The sequence below is a fragment of the Sphaerodactylus townsendi genome, linkage group LG08 (genome assembly GCF_021028975.2).
Source record: "Sphaerodactylus townsendi isolate TG3544 linkage group LG08, MPM_Stown_v2.3, whole genome shotgun sequence".
NCBI classification, from domain to species: domain Eukaryota; kingdom Metazoa; phylum Chordata; class Lepidosauria; order Squamata; family Sphaerodactylidae; genus Sphaerodactylus; species Sphaerodactylus townsendi.
The window spans coordinates 87,253,033-87,273,199 of NC_059432.1; the positions used below are offsets into that span (position 1 = coordinate 87,253,033).

Below are 20,167 nucleotides of genomic sequence, written 5' to 3' on the forward strand. Positions count from 1 at the left end.
AGTTTTTGACAGGGCTGTTTTCTGCGAGTGCATCTCAGGTGGCCACTGTTTCAGCTTGTAAAGTACACAAATAAACTTAATTTTCCCTGTTGATGATGCGCATGTGTCATTTTTTTCATTTTTTTGTTTTTAATGAAGTCTCTTTGTGTCTTCATAGTTTCAAAGACACTTAATTAAAAACAAAAAAATGGGGAAAAGACATATGCGCAGAATTGGCAAGGAAAACTAAGTTTATTTATGTACTTTACAAGCTGAAATAGCGGCTGCCTGTGATGCAAGCAGAGGAAATAGCCCTGGGAACAACTCAGCTAATGGGCAGCACAGTGAAACCTTGGAGCAGAACATGGCAGGCACAAACTTCAGAGAAACTGAACGTGACAGCTTGCAGATCAGGTGGGAGAAAAGACCTGCTTTCTCCTCCCACATTTTATTTATCCATACTGTCAGGACAAAACACGAGCAAACTTTTTTTAAGGCATACCCATGATGTCTTGTTTGGGTTGTACAAAAAGGGCCAGTGTCACAGAAGAGTGTAGACCACTGACAAACACTCTTCAGTGGTCAAAGCCAGATCCTTGAATTGGGTCTGGAAACAGACTTGAAGCTGACAAAGACTTATGGTCCATCCAAAGCACTTTGCAGCTGAATTTTACTGTGCGAAACAGCAAAATCCACGTGCAAACAATTGTGAAAGTGGATTGAAAGTGTATTATTCTGCATGTGCGAAAGTGCCCTTGGAGGTTACATTACCCCTATTTTTAAAACACTGTAAAAATACTTTCTTGTACTTTTGTACTTCATTTTTGCATTCCTCCAAGCTTTCCTTTTTTCCCCACGTGACGAACTAACCTGATAACCAGTGAAATGTATCTTATGAATGTGAGACTTGCAGATTTAATTTTGGTTTATACAATTCATGTTGGGCAGGAACAATTCAGAGAGCACTGCCTGAATCAACTGCAATTTTGATTCTAAAGACTCCTAATAGCATGCTTTATTATTATGTTCTCCACTAGATGACACTATGCAGCTTCTCTAATGCTGCAGAGCCTTTAAACCTTCTTCTCAATCGTCTTTTCAAATATTGCCAGTCTTCCAATCTTGCACAGTAAGAAATATGAAAACTTTGGTTTGGCACGTATTTGTTAAAACACATATAATCAAACAAAATACTTTTATTATGTAGAAATAATAAACTTATTGCTGGGACACATAAGAAAAAGGTATTCGATGAAGGTATAGAAGTGTCACAGATCAGTATAATCATGGTATATGCGCACTTCTGACTTTTTGACACTCTGAAGTGATCTAATGCTTTCACTCCTTGTTTGCATGTTTGACTTCCTGAACAACCTTCGTGAGAATGATCTACACATAAAAAAATAGATAATTGGATCTAGGCACACGTTACATGCAGACAGGAAAAGAGTCACTTCCTTGCAGTAGTAAAGGATTTTGTGTGCTGGATCACCGAAAAATTTATCCAGATGACCAAAAATAAAAGGTATTCTGCACAAATGATATGGTACAAAGCAGGTGAAAAATACAGCCACAACCACCCTTATGCTTTGGTTATGTTTCCGCTTGCGACTTGAAGCACTAAGAAATGGCTTGGTTGATTTATGGATATATTTGGATATTTCAATATAACACCCTATTAGGACAGTCAGTACAATGATAAACATGCTGTTGTTGATATATAGAACTGCTTCGTGCCACTTTACTCCTAAAGGAGTTTTTAGCTTTAAGCAGTCACCTATATTTTTCCTAGTTGGGTAACCATCTGTAAGGATCACGTTTGGCACTGCCAGGAATATCATGACAATCCAAACGCTTGCCGATAAAATCTTTGTAAAAGTGATGCTGTACATCCGGGAATCTCCAAATGGTTTCACCACTTTTAGATATCTGTCAATGCTAATGAGTCCAAGAAATACAATTGTGGTGTACATGTTGGCATAAAACAGGATTGTTGTGTAACGGCATAGGAAGAAATTGAAGTCCCATGGGCCCATTCTTGAGTGGTGAATGATTTTAAATGGAAATGTCAGAGTCATTAGCAAGTCTGCGACCATGATGTTCTTAAGGTAAAAAATGAAGCTCGTCTTGTTTCGAATGTGGAAGAAAATCCATACGGCCAAGCCATTCAGCAAGATGCTTGCCAGGAAAATGATGAGGTAAAGCACAGGTAAAACAATAGTTGTAAACTCATTATTTGTAGAATTCCCAAGCAGACCTTGTGAATAATTGGTTGAAATACTGTTATCTTGGCCCAGGTGATGATAATGATCTATGGAAATGATGGAAAGAAATAATCTAAGTTGGTTAACAATTGTAGCTTTTAATATATTGCTCTTATGTAACTATGGGAACAATAATGCATAGCTACACTTAGGCCCTTTCCGCACAGCGGAAAGGGCGCCTCTCCACCGGCAGAAATTATGCTGGTGGAGGGAGGGGGCCGTTTGCACGGGAGCGTGCGAGCGGCCCCCGCAGAGGCCAGCACAGAAGAGGAGGCTCCGCATGGAGCTGCCTCTTCTGCGTCCCCCCCCACTCACCTCGTCCTCCAGCATTGGTCTGGAGAGCTACAGGGACCTGCCCATGCTGCCCTCCGACCTCCAGGGGTCAGAGGGCAGCGTGGGCGGGTCTCAGCAGCCCTCCAGTCTGATGCTGGAGGACGAGGTGAGTGTGTGTGGGGGGGGAAGCAGCGCCGATGGGAAGGTGGTGCTTTCCAAAAACCTCCCTTGGGAAGGGAGGTGGAAAGTGGCACCTTCACGCCACTCGCGGCCACACAGGACTGCCTGTGCGAACAGCTGCCCAGGGACGGCGTTTTTGCTCGTGCGGAAAGGGCCTTACACTGAAAAAGGACTTCACATGTTCCTTGGAAGAGGAAACATAAAATCCATTTGCACTTCTTCTGATGCTGCCTGGAAATAAGTGGGCTTCTCTGAAACATTGTTTAAATTCTTGGATTGTGGATATGTGCTACAGTGCCGGCTATTTCTGTCATTCGGTGAGGATTGATTGTGTGCAGTGGGATTAGGAAAATGCGGAGATGAGGCCTGTTTTTTTATGAGTCTTGAATGCCTGTCATACAGCACTGTAATGGCCTGTCCTTGTTAGTCATTTCAACATACAACTGGTCTGGATGGGACAAAGTATCACAGGAACAAACTTGAGTAGGTACTGCCCTTCTGTGGTCTGCATTTAGGGCATTTAAAATTTCTCTTCTGACTTTCCAAATGGTTGATTATGGTTATGAACAGCTCATGGATTTGGATTAGCTACTCTTTAATAGCCTCAGACTGTATTTTTTCCAGCTGCTTATCTTTTCTGCTTACTTTCCTCAGTACAGTTCTGCTGGGTGGCATTAGTATATTCTGCTAAGGATTGCGTGAATGGGTCTCAGCACCTATAACAAAGTGAGGGAAGCTTTCTCTGAAAGAGGCTTTGGGGTTCAATCTGTTTAGAAGTGGATGCAGATTTACAGCCCCTGTCAGGATGGGGGAGGGCTTGAGGGAGCCTCATGGTCTTGTGCCGGCATGTGGCCTTGCGCTGTGCTGCACAGAAAAACCATCAGTCTGCTGTGGGCAGGTCTATCCAGTGCTTCTCAATGGGTGGCAGACCAGTCTTCTGAGTGGCTAAGATTCTCACATCCATGTCAGCGTAGCTATGAAGATAGCTCCTCGAAAATAAAAAAAGGAAAACTATATATTTCTGGAATAGGCAGGATGAGCTGAGTACAACTGTGTATCCTTTGGAATGTACAGGTACCCAGAATTAAAGCATACAGAGCAAACATCCTGGAGCAACCTGCAACAAATGAGGCAGGGAAAATTCCTTCCGCACCTCGCAAAATGTTACGTGCTACTGGAGAATGAAATTGACCAGAGAGTTAAACAATCGAGCAGGAAAAATAAGACGCCTCCTGGCACCTGAATTTTGCACAGCAGATGTCTCGCAAATGACTTGGAGGAAAAAAAGTCCTAGAGACTTCAAAATAAGATGGCTTGAGCTAAATAAGGTGTCTTGGGAAGAAATCTGTGCAGAGTTCCTTCACAGGACGTCTGTCTCTTTTTTTGAGTCCTCAGGATTTGGGCTGTGTGGAACTGTCTTTTGTGAGGCCTAATTGTACTTAAATAGAGTTACCCAATTCAATTGTAGATAGCAAGAATTTGTATTGTAATACACATTACTTATAACTAAGGCCCATATATTCACTAAACATTAGGATATGCACATGGTAGAGTACCAGGAATGTTCTTTTTACACAGAATTAATGCTGATATTATGGAGTGCTATTCAGAATTCTGAGAGTAAGAAAAAAGTTTAGATAATGGACTTTCTACACTATCTATTATTACAGAATCAGATGTTTAAAATTGACCTGCTGTTAATACTGGATAGAATATTAAACTGGAGGGGGGAAATTAAATTTGATTAATCTGTAAATAACTTAGAGGAAAGGTTGTATACAAATAATGTGGCTAAAAAGTATGTACAACCATGTGAATGATTAATTGTTCTCTATTGGGAATTCCCAATTAAAAAAATATTTACCTGAAAGCTTCACATATGACACATTGGGCCCCATTATTATTGCGGTTTTGAAGGTCAAATGCTTTTCAGGAGACACGCTGGTGGCAATTGATATGGGGTGCATCATGGTTTGTACAAGTTTTAATTTCTGAAAAATACAGGAAGTGAAAAGATTTACAAATCAGCACACACTTCATTGTGAACAGCAACATGTTTTAATAATTTGGCTAAGAGAAAGAGCAGAGGGTAAGTCATCTCAGTTCAAAATATTGTATAGGTTGCTATCTAATTTTAGTACCGACAAAACCATGAACTCCAGTACTACAGGTTGGCCTCTAAGGAGTCTGCAAGCAAAGCATGGGTACTGACCTCTTATGGATTTGCAGGAAATGAAGTCCTGACAATGCACTTGGATGAATTATAGGGAGCATTTGTTTTTAATCTACAGTGGTTAACTGTACAGGAAAGATTTATATTTTAGAAGAAGTGTTTGGATTTATACCCCACTTTTCTGAATTGTAAGGCGTCTCAACGGGGCTTACAAACTCCTTTCCCCACAACAGACACCTTGTGAGGTAGGTGAGGCGTAGAGAGTTCCAAAGAACTGAGACTGGTCCAAGGTCACCCAGCTGGCTTCATGTGTAGGAATGAGAAAACAAATCCAGTTCACCAGGTAAGAGTCCACTGCTCAAGTGGATGAGTGGGTAATCAAACCCAGTTCTCCAGATTAGAATCCATCTGATCTTAACCACTATCCTATGGTTATATCACCTCTTATACAAAGCAACCCTGACCCATTATGCACAATACAAATAAAAAAGCCATCTCATTTTTGTCCAGACCACACGGACAAAAAGGGTAGCAGGGGAGAAAGAGGCTTTCCCCCCCACCTCCCATTTCCTCCTGCCCGAGTTGAAAGCTCTTTTTTCCTAACATATTGTTGTGCTGAAATGATTTTGATGCCTGCAGCTATTTGCTAAAGGTTTCCCAGGAACATCTGCTCTGCAGGCTCTGCTGCTGGGCGCCTTTTCAGCCCCAGAAGTGTATGGTTGTACTGAGCTTGTCCTGACGATTCCCAAAATATAGTTTTCCCTTTTTCAAATTTTTCAATGAGCTGTCAATATGAAAATTGGCATGGAATCTGGAATTGAGTCTATGTATCTTCGATGACGGCTCATGAAAAATAAAAAGGGGGAAATTGTATATTGCTGGAATCAGCAGGATGAACTGAGTACAACCATGTACATTTTGGGCCGAAAAGGCACCCAGTAGCTTAGTCTGCAGAGCAAACATCCTGGGGAAACCTTCAGCAAATAGCTGCAGGTACAGAGAATCACTACAGCACCATGAAATGTTGGGTGTGAGTGATGGAGGAAACTGACCAGACAGCTTTAACAGTTAGACAGGAAAAATAAGATGCTCCTCAGCTCTTGAGCTTCACACAGCAAGAGGATATGACTTGCAGACAACTTGGGGAGAAAAGGCTGGTATTTTTGCATCCTTAAAATAGGACAGCTTGAGCTGAAATAAGGTGTCTTGAAGACGTCTTGGGGAAAAAGCTGTGCAAAGAACCTTCCCCAAGATGTTTTTTTTCCTCATCCTCAGGACATTTTACTTGTGCTTGCATAATGGACCCTTCTCGTGGTTAGCTTGCTTGGTGCTTCTTTATTCTAGAGATGATATACAGATATCTATTAATAGCTATCTGTTTCATTAATAGCTGTCTGTGCAGTTCATGTCAGAGTTATATTTTAATTCTCAGATAGACAATTTTAAATTTCATGTTCTATTATCTGTCAGCTCACATCTGTTCTCAAATCTAACTCTGCCGCTGGCCTTGAGTAACTTTTTTTGTGCCTCTGGACCTTAAAGCTAATTGTCTGTCTGTCTCCAGGTAATTATTATTTACAGAGTTCCCATGGTTATATGGCATGACATAAAAGAATACAGCAAAGACAGATTGTACCTTGTGGGCAGGTATATATTTTTGTTTTTGTGTGATAGAGAAAAGGAGGCCGATAGCTAACCCTTTGCAAGCTAACCTTCCTGTCTTAGATATCAGATGTAATTATACTGCCTGTTGCCTGCTAATTGCTTTTATGTAGCCCATATGGTATATGCATTAGTCCCATGAAAACAAAGGAATTTAAACATAACTGTGTTTTGGGTTCTATACCCATTTTGGCTATTACCTCCATAACTATAAATGGGGTCTAATGTTCTTGATTTGAGATTTTCTTGTGTAAAAGTCTATTTTGCAAGATTAGTTATCTTTGTGTAATGACCGATGGGTCGACAACTGATTGAATGGTAAATTAAAGGTTGAAATGAGTTGACAAACACCCACTTCTGGCAAGATAAACAACTCTTATGTTGCCTCTTCTTCCCAAAGCAAGTGATCATGTAACTAATCTTGGAGATATCTTTGGTAAACAGGTTAGTGCAGTTTTTAACCAGAGGAATCATCTGTGTGGTCCTTTAAGGATGTGGTGTTGAAATACCATGGAGAAAAGTGGTTAACTCAGGAAAACATCATTAAGGTTGAATGTAGACCCATTTCCCATTTAATTCAGTGTACATTGAACCTTGAGATAGCTCTACAGCGGCCTGGTAGTGTAATAGCATCTAGATATTGCTTCTGTGCTTAACCCTTACCCATCTTGGCTTATTATATCACACCAAAGAAAAATAACTAGATGGATCCAGGGGCCAATTTATATTCATCGAAGGAAATGATAGTCTGAGCTGCCTTTAAATAAATGGCTTTGTAGGCACTCTTGAAGAAGTCTATATTATCGTTTCATGATCTTAATAACTATCATCAATTCACAAACATTCCCCTTTTAAATGAGATGCTTGGATTAATGGTAGTCATGCAATCCAGGAATTCATGGATGGAGTAGATTATGTAACTCTAATCCAATCCAGTTTCTGATGAATGTTCAGAATTCAAATTGCTTTGTTTGCCCTGCCTTGACAACCTTCTTCCTAAGAGATGTGGGAGGAGTATGACCTTGTTGATTCTCCTGGACATCTCAGGGATAGTCTGTGATATTCTGTGCTGGCTGATTGGGATGTGTGTTGAGAGCAATATGCTCCAATGATTTTATTCCTGTTTTCTAGACCAGTACTGGAAGATAGTATTGGGAGATTGCTGCTCAGTTCCCTAACTCTACCCAATGAGATTCTGCCAAATTCTTTCTTTTTATGTCGCATGATATTTAATTACTACAGGAAACCACTGGCAGAGGTTATCTGAGAATCTGGAGAAAAGAGTTTTCAACAACTTAACTTCTTTTTACCAGATTCAGGTGAGATCGTAGGTATTCTGAACAAGCATCAAAAAACGTAATGGATTGGATGCGAGCCAATCATCTGCTATTCAGTCCACACTAGGCAGAGATGCTATTGGCTGGTTAGTACAAAACTGGGGATTCCCCCCTACAATTCTTTATAGGGTTGTGTTCTTTCTAAAGAATCAAATTTGAAACTTAGTAGTGCTATAAATCCAAGTGTGTAAATGGGGTATTCCTATCATCTTCAACCAAATTGGATTGGTGCGCCAGTTGACTCCAGGAGCCCAAGGACAAAGAATGGGATACAAATGGTATCAACTAAATAAATTATTTCCTAGAAAATCAGCATTTGTACTTAGTTCATCTATGCTATCATCACATCCAGTTAGATTATGTATTGGGGTGCCTTTGCACACAGAATGGAAACTTCAGGATGCAAGCTGCTAGTTTAACTAGTACAGATTACTGAGAATGCTTCTCAATTTTGAATGAACTTTGCTTGTTGACAGTTAATTTATGGGCACAATTCATAGTATTGTTTCATACCTTGAAATCCCATAATGGTCTGGAACCACTGTAGGGACTGCTTGTTCCCACATACATATAATAGTGTTGTACTGTACAAAATGGGTTACTTGGATGAATGATTAGGGACTGTGGCCTCTACTACTTTGTATAGCTCTTTGTTAGAAGGATCCCACTGTGTAATTTTTGCATTGTTTAGTGTGTCGTGTTAATGCTTTGCTTCAATTCTGGTTTTTTTAAAAATCTGGTTGGTTCCACACTTCTACAGTTCTAATCCTACTTCATTATTTATTGGCAGTCCCATCCTGTTGATTTTATGGACTCACTTTGTATGCCTTCCGTTCCAGTGACAAAGGCAGACTATAAATAATGTAAATGCATAAAATGAATATAAATATCTCCAATTGTTAAAGTGCCCCCACCAGACTCTACTTGGTATCTTCAATAGACAATGTGAGTGGGTGCCAGAGGTAGTAGCACCAGTGTAGACATTCCATCCATCCATCCATCCATCCATCCATCCATCCATCCATCCATCCATCCATCCATCCATCCATCCATCCATCCATCCATCCATCCATCCATCCATCCATCCATCCTTCCATCCTTCCTTCCATCCTTCCTTCCTTCCTTCCTTCCTTCCTTCCTTCCTTCCTTCCTTCCTTCCTTCCTTCCTTCCTTCCTTCCTTCCTTCCTTCCTTCCTTCCTTCCTTCCTTCCTTCCTTCCTTCCTTCCTTCCTTCCTTCCTTCCTTCCTTCCTTCCTTCCTTCCTTCCTTCCTTCCTTCCATCCTTCCTTCCTTCCTTCCTTCCTTCCTTCCTTCCTTCCTTCCTTCCTTCCTTCCTTCCTTCCTTCCTTCCTTCCTTCCATGGGTGCCTTTAGGTACCAGTTGAAGATTATTTCCCCAGGCTTTTAATGACATATGATAACTGCTAATGATTTCTCCACTATATTTTAACATTGCTGCTGTTTTAATGTTCCTATCATAATGTTCTTTTATCATTTGACGTGTGTGTGTGTGTGTATGTATATGCTTTATACTGCTTGTTTGCTAATTTTCATAATACTCATTTTGTTGTATCTTACTCTGGATTGTAAGTGGTTGTGAACCCATTTGGTTGTGAACATGAAAATCCCATTTGGTTGTGAACATGAAATAAAGAATGTTTTAATTAAAAAACACACAGTTAAGATAGGGTATTTATTCCCAATCTCTCTACTTGCCTTTATTTGATTTATTTTATTGGGCTTGTACAATCTGTGACCTACAAGGCCAGTGCAGCCTGGCTGTCACAGGTATGGAATTATCATGAGCTCAGTATACCTTCTGTTTTTACAGCATCCCAGTGCAAAACTAGGATGATGGAATATCATCACAAATTGTTGGTGAAATTGTATATGGGAAGTGCTGTTCTCCTGCAAGAAGCAACTACAGTGTGCACAAACATTTATGTGGGATGAATATATGTTTAAAAAACATACCAAATGACTCAAGAGGAACTAGGGTGGGGTGCTGAAAATATTGAAGAGAGCAAGTATCAATGTTTGATGTGTTTGTGTACATATTTATTTGCCTGATTGATGTGATATCCCCCAGATTAATGTAGAAGACAATTACATGACTTGTGGAGCTACTGAAATGGATTGTGGCCTGATAATTCTAGGTGGAAAAGAATGTGATGTTTGTATTTCCTGGTTGTAGGGTTGTCCCAACCTTTATTGTAGTTGATGACTTTAATAATGAGGAGCAGTAAAGGATTATCCCATAATAAATACAACCCGAAATACTGTATAAACTAATAGGGTGAGGTCATACAGGCTTCATTAATCAACATTGTTTGGATTGCTTGACTGTTTGGACATTGTAGTCTACTTTGACACTGAGCTATGCAAAAATGTATACTCCCATGTTGTTAAAACAACTGAGTTCTATACTTCCTGGGTTGTTTTAGGCTTCCTCTTTTGCCTCACACCTATTGTTCTGCCCATTTTTCACAATAGAGATCTGGATTAATTTCAACATTAATATTACCAGCAGACAGTGGATAAAAGGGAACAGTTAACCACTGAAGAAAGGACTAATAGAAATGGTTTCAAGTTGTATTACAGTGTATTCAACTTGGAAAGCTGGAAAACAATTTATAATTTTTAGAAAATACAGGCTATTGAACAAGTTGTTTGGGAAAGTTCCTAGAAAATAAGAAAAGATAGTGTAGTCTTGCCCACGAGGCCCCAATGAAGAGACGAGATGCGGAGATTTCATCTGGTGGAGAGAGCCAGTGGCAGGAAGTGCGGGATCCCGTGATCCTGGCAACTCTGCCGTGCGCTCGCCCTTCACACCTTTTATTAGGGTTTCAATGGGGGCGTGTAAGGGGGTCGGGCAGGCGGGAGGTCGGGAGATCGGGAGAGCGGGAGATCATCATGTGATGCATGATCTCATTGGGCTGCTACGTGCGGGAGGAAGCATCCGTGTCTGGGTCTAATCTTCACCTGAGGGCAGGGGCCCTTTTGTCCCTTTGTATGGGACACCTGGTGACCGCGAGTCAGGCAGTTCATGACCCGTGACTCATGGGGGAGCGGGTGTTGGGGGAGCTTGTGCGCCCGGAAGGCCGTAGCCGGCACCGGCATGCCTGGCGCTCCTTCTACGGTTCTGCTGGGTTCGCGGGCTCAGCCCTACAGATAGAGGGTGGTTTAATTGGATTGTAGGACTTTCCAGCTGATTCTGTAGAAGATGACCACCCTTTTCAACCACATTAAGGGTCCCATCAATGCCCACATGATCTTTCTGGGTTGCTTCTTGTGCTATGTGACAAAATATTTGTGCCCTGGCATATACCATAAACTAGGTACAGCTAGTAAATTACTTTATAAACAAATGGAATAAGGTCATTTTATTAATTAATTAATTAATTATTATTTTTATATACCGCCCTACCCCTGAGGGCTCAGGCGGTTCACAACAAGGTTAAAACATACATTAAAACATAATTTATGCATGTTTAGTTCCTGAAAGTCAATGATTTCAGCTGGATTGCATCTGAAAACTCTTAACCCTTTGTGGTCTTTTTTGACAGAACTGTCCTCCTGTATAGGTGTTTCAGAAATTAATCCAGCACCCATCGAAATTCATATCCCATTTTGATATCATGGGTTCCTGGTGTTTTAATTAGTGTTTTAGTAAACTGGTTAAAGTAGTGAGAAAATACTTAATTCTGGAGTAATAGAGGAATATATGGATATTGGAGGTTAGAATGTGCCTGCTGGAAGAGGCTAAGAAACGGCACTGCATTAAATGCCATATTTTGAGTATCACCATAATTTGACACTTCAACACATCACCCTCTCTCTGTGTGTTTAAGTTCCGTTAAGTTGCTTCCGACTCATGGTGACCGTATGAATTAATGACCTCTAAAATGTCCTATCGTTCACAACCTTGCTCAGGTCTTGCAAAGTGAGGCCCGTAGCTTCCTTTATAGAGTCAAACCTTCTCATGTCAGGTCTTCCTCTTTCCATGATGCTTTCAACCAGTATCACCATATACTTGGAGGTTTTCTTCATTTCAGCCTGCATGGCAGATTTGCTCAGTACAGCAACATCTGCCAGTTATCCCCAAACTGTTTTCTACCTCTTGCAGCCCTGTGGAATGCTTTTCAGGGGGAAAATAGGAAGACTCTATCTCTTGCAATGTGCCAAGAGTTACAAGGCAAATGATTTTTAAGAGAGTCTTTGGGGTCATTTGATGGCTCTTGTTGTTCCTTGGGATCTTCCATGGCAGGCTATTTAGCCCAGTATAGAGGATCACAGCCTCTCTGTCACAGTTTGTGCTGTCTAAAAGCTGTTTTATTCAGCAGAGCTGAATAGCCTTGTGTTGTTGTTTTTTGGTATAGTAAAAACCTGAATAAAACTGATAAGGATTTCTTGGGTGATTTGGATTTACTGAATCACCAAGCCTAATTCCCACCCTTAGACAATTAGGATACTTAGGATACTTATGTCTCCAAAGACTACCTAAGAAAGATGAATAAATACAGCACTTAACAATAAAATCAGTTTCACTGACAAGATATGTGTATGAATATTTTTATTCTTTTCATTTGGCTATTGTACAGTGAACTCCTATATTGTAGAATAAAGTCCCTGTGATTCAGAAACTGTATGTGCAGGTGCGAACCACATGTGGGAGGGTTATTTGGCTTTTATTTGTGGAGGAGTCATTAAGATCATGGCTGACTCTAGAAAAGATAACTCAAATTGGCAGAGAATTAGATATACAAGAGATGAGAGGCTCACCCAGTCCAGTTGTCTTTCCAGTGGTTGGTATCTATTCATCACACACACACCCCCCCCCCCCCCCCGCACACACAGCTTAGCCTACACAAATTATTGCACAGTGTATCCTTATGAGCAGAGAGCAGGTTGAGTACATGAAGAGAACATTTCTATGAAGTCAGATTATGATGCAAAGAAAAAACACACACATTTTACCAAGAATATAGAAAGGAGGAGATATGAGCCAGCAGTTCTTTAAGATTTCTCAGAATTGTCAAAAAGAGATGGTCAGCTTTTCTTTCTTGTCACTGGCAGTTTTGGTAGGGGTGGGGAAAGCATGCCACCAACTTTTCATTTCTCTTTTGTGGCCAAATGAGAAATGCTTCACATTTGCTTCAGTAAATGTATGTTTTCATCACTTGTGCATGTTTAATATAACTGATCCCTGTTTCATGTAGCTATGGTCTGTTTTCACCTAAAGATGATAGCTCAGTCAGTTGAGATGCAATAGTTGAGAAAGTTGTATGCTTCTGCATTAGAATATAGTCCCAAATGAATATTAGAATTATCTAATTTACACAATGCCTTTGTCAAAACCATTGTTTTGTGAACATGGTACATTGATACAAGAGCACTTATGCCAAAATGCATTTTTACTTCCAAACTTTTAAACAAATTGGGGAAGTAGGGCTAGGTAGGCACTAGGACCCAGGTGGAGCATTTACAACAAAAAAGGTCCAGCGTGCTTTGTTTTGTGGTGAAGGAATATACAATCTACTACATCTTTATGTGGAACAGAGTGTATAAAGTAGATGCTTTTTACCATCAAGTTTTTCATAAGCGTGCTACCTTGCTCTGTGCACACACACAAAAGTGAGGTTAAGACTTAACAAAAGTGAGGTTAAGACTTACCAAAAGCCACTCACATGAATGTAGTGAACAAAGTGAACAATTCACTTTCTTCATCACGTTCATGTGAGTGACTTTTGCTATCTGCATATCTGTCTCACAGGAGTCCTGCCCTTTCTTCAGAAGGCTCGCTATGACAAAGAGATTGCTATCCAATTTGATTCTCACCACAATGCTGTAAGGTGTAATTTTGACTGAGAGTGTGACTTGCCCCAAGCTTGTAGTTTGCTTAATAATTTCACTTTTCATTCTGTAAGGATTTTTTCTCATTGGAGCTCCTATGTCCAGTGGTCTTGCCTTTAAAAATGTATAGGAAATATTTACTGGTTGTTAAATTAGGGCTGGCAGTGGAGGCTTAAGATAGCAGGTATTAGTGTAAGAAGTTTTTGTCCCCCTACATGGCTGCTTCAATATGAATTTTAGTATGGAAGACTACTTTTTACCCACATTTCATAGGTCCTTTTATGGGTCGTGTTACTATCTTGTTTTAGCAACTGTAAAATGAGAGCTTGGCATATATAATGAATGTATGTTACGTATACTGTTCTTCCTGTATGGTGCAATTTGTGTCACTAATGTTGATAGTCTGGTTTGTGTGGATCCCTGATAACAGCGTAAGACACTGAATCATAGGTTGTAGGTATTGAAATTACACAGCTGATGATGGATTAATTATGACTGCTGGAGTGTTAGCATTATTTGACCTATTTAAAACCATCTCAATGAAGAAATAATAACAGAAACTGCTGCATGGAAGCCATAGATCTCTCTTAATTTGCCTTCTGTCTAATACATTTTTATCCCTCCCCCTCCATCCAAGATGCTCTGGGGTGCATGGTGGTTCGTTCCTGATTTTATCCTCAACAACCAGGTGAGGTATGTTGGGCTGAGAGAGGGAGAGTGGTCCAAGGTCACCAGGAGGCTTCATGGCAGAGGGAAGATTTTCACCGGGGACTCCCATATCCTAGACCAGCATACTACCTACTTTACCACACTGGCTCTTCTCATGTCCTGGCCCTTATATAGTACTCCAGAGCTGGTGAAGCATAGTGCCCAAGAGACTGAATTACAAATCAGGAAGACCTCAGTTTGAACCTTGTCTCTCTCGTGAATTCACCAAGTAACTGCAGGCATGTTGCTCTTTTTAAATCTAAACCCTCCCATACGGGAATGATAAATTGACCCACTTATAAACTTCTTAGAATGTATATGAAGTTCTTTGGCGATAGGGTTGCCACCCTCCATGTGGCACGTGGAGATCTCCCACTATTACAATTGATATCCAGATGACCATGATCAGTTCCCTTAAAGAAAATGGCTGCTTTGGAAGCTGTGTTACTAGGCTGAACCATGGTTGGTGGGGGAGCCTTGTTTCTAAGACAACAGTGTCTCTACCTAACAGTGATGTACCTCCCACAGAGACATGGAGTATCACATGTCCCCGGGTGCACACCATTTGGTCATGGGGGGCATGCCAGGCACCAGCTGGGTCCTTGCGCCTGGCCTCTCCTGCAGCATGGTGACCCGGCTGGCACCCAGTGACTCCCTCCTTGCTGGGGTACCGCTCGCTGGCTGAGCTGCCGGCCGCAGCTGCAGACCAACTCCTGCCCTCCCCGGCCTCCTTGTCAACCTTCCCCTGGTATGCTTCTGCTACCTATCCTGCCAACCATTGTGGTGGCCCAGCAGTGCAGTGCCAAGATGGGGTGCCATTCTCTGCACTGGCTCAGTGTCACTCATAAGGACAGAAAACTTGTCTGGACTAGCTTTGTCAACATCAGCCTTGCAAAATAACCTACTTTACCCTCTTCCTAAATGGATTAAGGAAAATACAATATTCCAGCTTGGGAAAGCCAGTTCCCATCTCCAGCCCTTGTCTCCAGGCTTCTTTGAAATAAAGAGTATACTAATATACTCCCATCTAGGAGTTCCTCAACATATCCAGTTCCAGGGACTGGGAAATTTTTGTTTATACAATATCCACTGACAGAATAGATAATGATTAAACAATGATTTCTTAGCATTATGCAAAACTGTATAAAATGGTTTGTTAATTAATGGAGGGTAAATTGGGGCTGTGTATACTGTCCTTACTCTTTATCTCTCTGCATTTATGGGGCACAGAGTCTCCATGTGGTAGAAGATTTATAATTGTACGTTAGAACTGTACCTTGCTGCACTTTGTTTTTGCAGGGTATAGAGTTTACATGGTGTTGGGTACCAAACATCCACATATGCCTTCAATATGTGGACGATGGTAGCAGATTTGTACAACTTTCCCCAGATTTGCATAACGTTCAGTGTCTGTAAAAACTTACACAACTTCTTCTATAGGTGGAGGTTATAATATATTGCTACTTCTAATACACTATCCAGAAATTAGCAACCCTTAGCATATGTGAAAATAGTAACATGTTGGAGTATTTTGCTTGGTATATAGGACCAGTTGTCCACTCAAGGAATTAAGGCACTAGAGGAGCCACTAGGACTTAACTTGTTCCTGGTGTAATTAGTCAAGTCTTTGCATTTTTTAAAGCCTTGAGGTTTTTCCCAGCATCTGCTTCTTCCTCTTCCCCTTCTTAAGCTCGAGCCATGATCAGAATCTCTACTATGACTGGATGGAAGGAAAAATGAGCAGCTGCTGGGAGAAAGCTAGAGAGCTTTTTAAAATACAAACTCTTGACTTCTATCCTACTGTGAACCCAATTGGTGGCATAGGGGGCATCCCACTGGGGACAGCCAAAAGACTTGATCCAATGGGTTACTGGTATATTAAATTCCATTATTAATACAGTATCCAGACCATGCAACCCCCCACCTCACACACACACCCCGCCCGGAGTCATTAAAATATTTGTAGTTTCTCTCTGACATTGTTAACTGACCAAAGGTCTTTTTTGTCTGTTTTCCCCCCTTTTTGTTGGCTTCTGCTTAATTAGGTCTCTGACACCATATATCTGTGGGGCATTTATTTGTTCCTTCAGTTGAGTAAACTTATTTACTCACCAACATTACTGCTTTGGATTTTCTACAATGGCATTTTTTTAAAAAAAGGTAATATCAATGACATTAATAAGCTTGCCATGAACGTAACCTCACCATGAACGTTGGGCTCACTTAGGCCCCTTCCGCACATGCAGAATAATGCACTTTCAATCCACTTTCAAACCACTTTGCAACTGGATTTTACTGTGTTGATTAGCAAAATCTACTTGCAAACAATTGTGAAAGTGGTCTTAGAGTGCAGCCAGATGGCTTTATTTTGTGGAAATTTGTAATGTGTACTTCCACTGCCCCCCACTCCCGTAATTGAGATAAGCACAGGATGTATGCTATGAACAGATCTTATCCACTGATAATTGCAGCTCCATGTTTAGTGCTTGCGCTGTCTTCTGGATTTGCTTCCAGCCTCTAATACTAAGGTCTGAAGAGTAACTGGAAGGTTTAGTTTAACTCAACATTTGGTGAAAGACTACATACCCTGCCCAAAGGAATAACAAAATAGTACAGCAACATGACTAGGTAGCTCTAACTTTGTTCTTAGCCTGTGGCAGATATGAGAGAATAATTCACCTTTGAATTTGTTGCTTTGAAGTTCAGAACAGAAGAGCTAACAGAATAATTTCCTGTGCCTAAAGTCAAGGAGCAACCAAAATGGAAGGTAAAGAGTTAGTATTTCTAGAACCCACTAATTCCCCCCTAAATATCCATACAGTTCTCATTATGTTTCTTTGTTCCTTATTTACAGTTGCTCGATACTGGTGTGGGGTTTTAAGACACAGAAGACACTAAAAGAAGTGTGTAGGGTAAAATTCGAGAAACCACAATATAAATAGTTAAATATTTCAGAGTTTTCCCACAATCCCATTCTATCACTGAATTTCTTTTCCCATAAATAATGAAATATCAATTTCATCATATGTGGCAGTAATGGTTGGTATTTTAGGACTGTCCTGCACAGACCTCACATCATTTTATCTCAAATTTCAAATGATTAATGACCAGCAAATTAACATGGTTACTGTAATATTTCCGTAGGATTGGACTGAAAGACTTGTAGTTAGTATGGGAGGCGTCTTTCCTGCCTTTGCAAACCCTTTCCCCAGTGGTGGGATCCAAAAATTTTAATAACAGGTTCCAATGGTGGTGGGTTTCTAACAGTGGCGCTGTCGCACACACGCACCTCCAGTCCCTATTGGACAGGGAGGTTGCTTTAGTAACCCCTTCTCGGCACTCAGAAAAAAATAGTAACCACTTCTAGAGAAGTGGTGAGAACTGGTTGGATCCCACCTCGCAGGCTTTCCCCACAACAACTCCCTCAGGAACAGTATGGGTTGTGGTGTAAAGATCTGCTGTAGGAAGGGGGAATTGAGAATTTCTCTTCACATTTGGCAATTGAAAAGGCCACCCCTTTTCAAAAAGAGAATCTATCCCAATTCATTGTTCATTATGACTTCTCAGTCCTGCTGCCCTTGCCATTCCCCCCTCTTTTGTTAATCTGGCAATCCACATGCTAAAACAATTCTCTAGTTAAAACTAAGCTCCTACGATTTCTTGGGGACTTTTCTCTATCCAGCTGCTTTTAAAAAAACACACCATGTAAGCAACTTTTGTAGACTGGAAAAAAATGCTGTTCTAGGAAATGGAGCAACATTAGAATTTTAAGAAAGCACAGCATAAAACTTGTCTTGTCTCCCCATTCTGGCGTCTTCATAATGATCTGGCCTGTCGTTCTGGTGCCAGTGAATCCAGGTCAGAGTGCAGCAGGGCCCAAGAAAGGGCTGATGATTTTGCAAACCGAGTAGCACATTGTTCAGAACGTTGGATTCCACAATGCCAGGGCTTCCCCAGGCACTTTGGGAGGTGAAGCAACTCAGACAGCACTACATGCTACTACATGTACAAAAGAACTGGATAGCTGATGAGTTAACTCTACCTAGAATCCCTGTAGGGTAGGGCGTGCAGGGGGAGGCACTTGTGGTTGGGAACGGTGGAGACTGACATGCATTGTAGAGGGGGGAAGACTTTAGGATGAAAGGAGGCTGAAAGAGAGGAGGGCGGGGGAGTTGCACAGGCTGAAGAGCAGTCTGGAAGTTTAGAATCTGTGAGAAAACTGTTTTCTCACGCACCCTATGAGGCAAAGACCACTCCTTTCAAATAAACCCACTTGGTTTTTTCCCAACAGACATGGTCATATTTCACTCTGCAGCTAGTAAGTGCAGTTATCCTTTGGTGTGCAAAAGTGAGAATAAGTCATAAAGATAAGAGGGAATTAAGGATGAGCTGTGGGTGGTGCAGGGGTATGCAGAAAATGCACAAATGGAAGGTTCTGCTCTAGGGCTTTTTGGCTTCTGTCTTTGAATTAGTTAAGAAATGGGATCCTGGAGGCATGCAGTTGGAATCTCAGAAAGCACCCCTTGTGCAGTGAAATCATTAGCTCCCCTTTTTGCTATCCTCACAGCAGCCTAAGAAGTGATGTTGACAGAGAGTACTGACCCAAAGTCACACAGTAAGCCTTGTGGCTCAGTGGAGATCTGAACCCAGATGTCTCTAGTATACTGCTGCTTTACACTAGCTCTTTCAATATAAAAGCAACCTTTCAAACCCATTTTCAAATCTACCTGTTTATAACCATTTTCAAATCTACCTCTTTCATTATTCCTGGCTTCAAAAGGTAAAAGACAGATGAAAGGACATTCAGAAAGTGTACTTTTACTATTTAAAGCCCAATGGAACCCATGTATGGAAAAACTGTATCCTAAATACATTTCAGCCTGCCTTTAAGTCCTTTATTCTGGAAGCATTTAAAGAGTAATTAATGAAATGCAGTTATTACCCCGAGAGAATTAAAAAAAAATACCTGTCATCATTTTTGTTACTCTTCATGGATTTGGTAGACTCTTGGCATCGTCTCCGGAAGGCATTATGTTCTCTAGGCAAAGCAATGAATTAAAATCCTTGTTTTCGTTAGAAGAAGAATAAGCATGTCTTGATCTGAAGTATTTAAACGGCTTCTCTTTGTAAGGTTAAATCAAGAGGAGAGGGAAATTAGACCCTCAGTTCATGCATGCCGTCTTCACAACTTCTGATCAGAACTGTCCCGGCTAAAAAGAAGTTGAGCGACTGGCTTGCTCAGTACCTGTGGATGACTCACAAGCCAGTGTAGGTGAGACTTGGAAATGTGGGGCTTGCTTCCCAAGTCCAGAGTAAAATTAAAGTGCCAGTGACTCAACTGTGAAAGCATTGCAAAGAGGTGGAGTATATGTTTTATATATTAATATATGGGGTAGACAAAAGTTAGCCTTCATTTTGATGCGGTGTATGTGAAAAGGCAGTCAGAAGCAGCATTTTAAATGATTGATTTTCTTGCCCAACGGGTCACTGAAGGAAGTGAAAAGAATCAAGAGCAGAATGTAGGTTATGTCCATTTCACATGATGGTCTGATAAAGGAATGACAAAAAAAGAACCTTAATAGTCCAGTGCTAGCTTCAGGATTTTGACGATGTTTAGGCAGGGCACTTTCAGTGGACTTATCTGAAAGAAACAGGGCATGAAAATGGAAAATTCTCTTTCACTGTACATTTTACTTGGAATTCTATACAAAATGGGCAATGCTAAGGCAGTAAGCCCTT

General features: G+C 40.9%; 2 protein-coding genes across 3 annotated transcripts in view; one reads left to right on the forward strand and one right to left on the reverse strand.

The window, feature by feature from the left end:
• The window catches only part of MED12L (mediator complex subunit 12L), a 201,523-nt gene that overhangs the window by 78,279 nt on the left and 103,077 nt on the right, over window positions 1-20,167 (forward strand).
• Window positions 762-19,668, reverse strand: GPR87 (G protein-coupled receptor 87). 2 transcript variants are annotated; one of them, XM_048507093.1, is made up of 3 exons: window positions 19,395-19,668; window positions 4,561-4,687; window positions 762-2,290 (listed from the first exon to the last, which is right to left on the reverse strand). In XM_048507093.1, exons 2-3 carry the CDS (start codon window positions 4,664-4,666, stop codon window positions 1,248-1,250), a joined length of 1,149 nt encoding a protein of 382 aa, XP_048363050.1. In that variant the 5' UTR covers window positions 4,667-4,687; window positions 19,395-19,668; the 3' UTR covers window positions 762-1,247. The 2 variants fall into 2 exon arrangements, with proteins under 2 accessions (XP_048363050.1, XP_048363051.1); XM_048507094.1 differs by lacking the exon at window positions 4,561-4,687.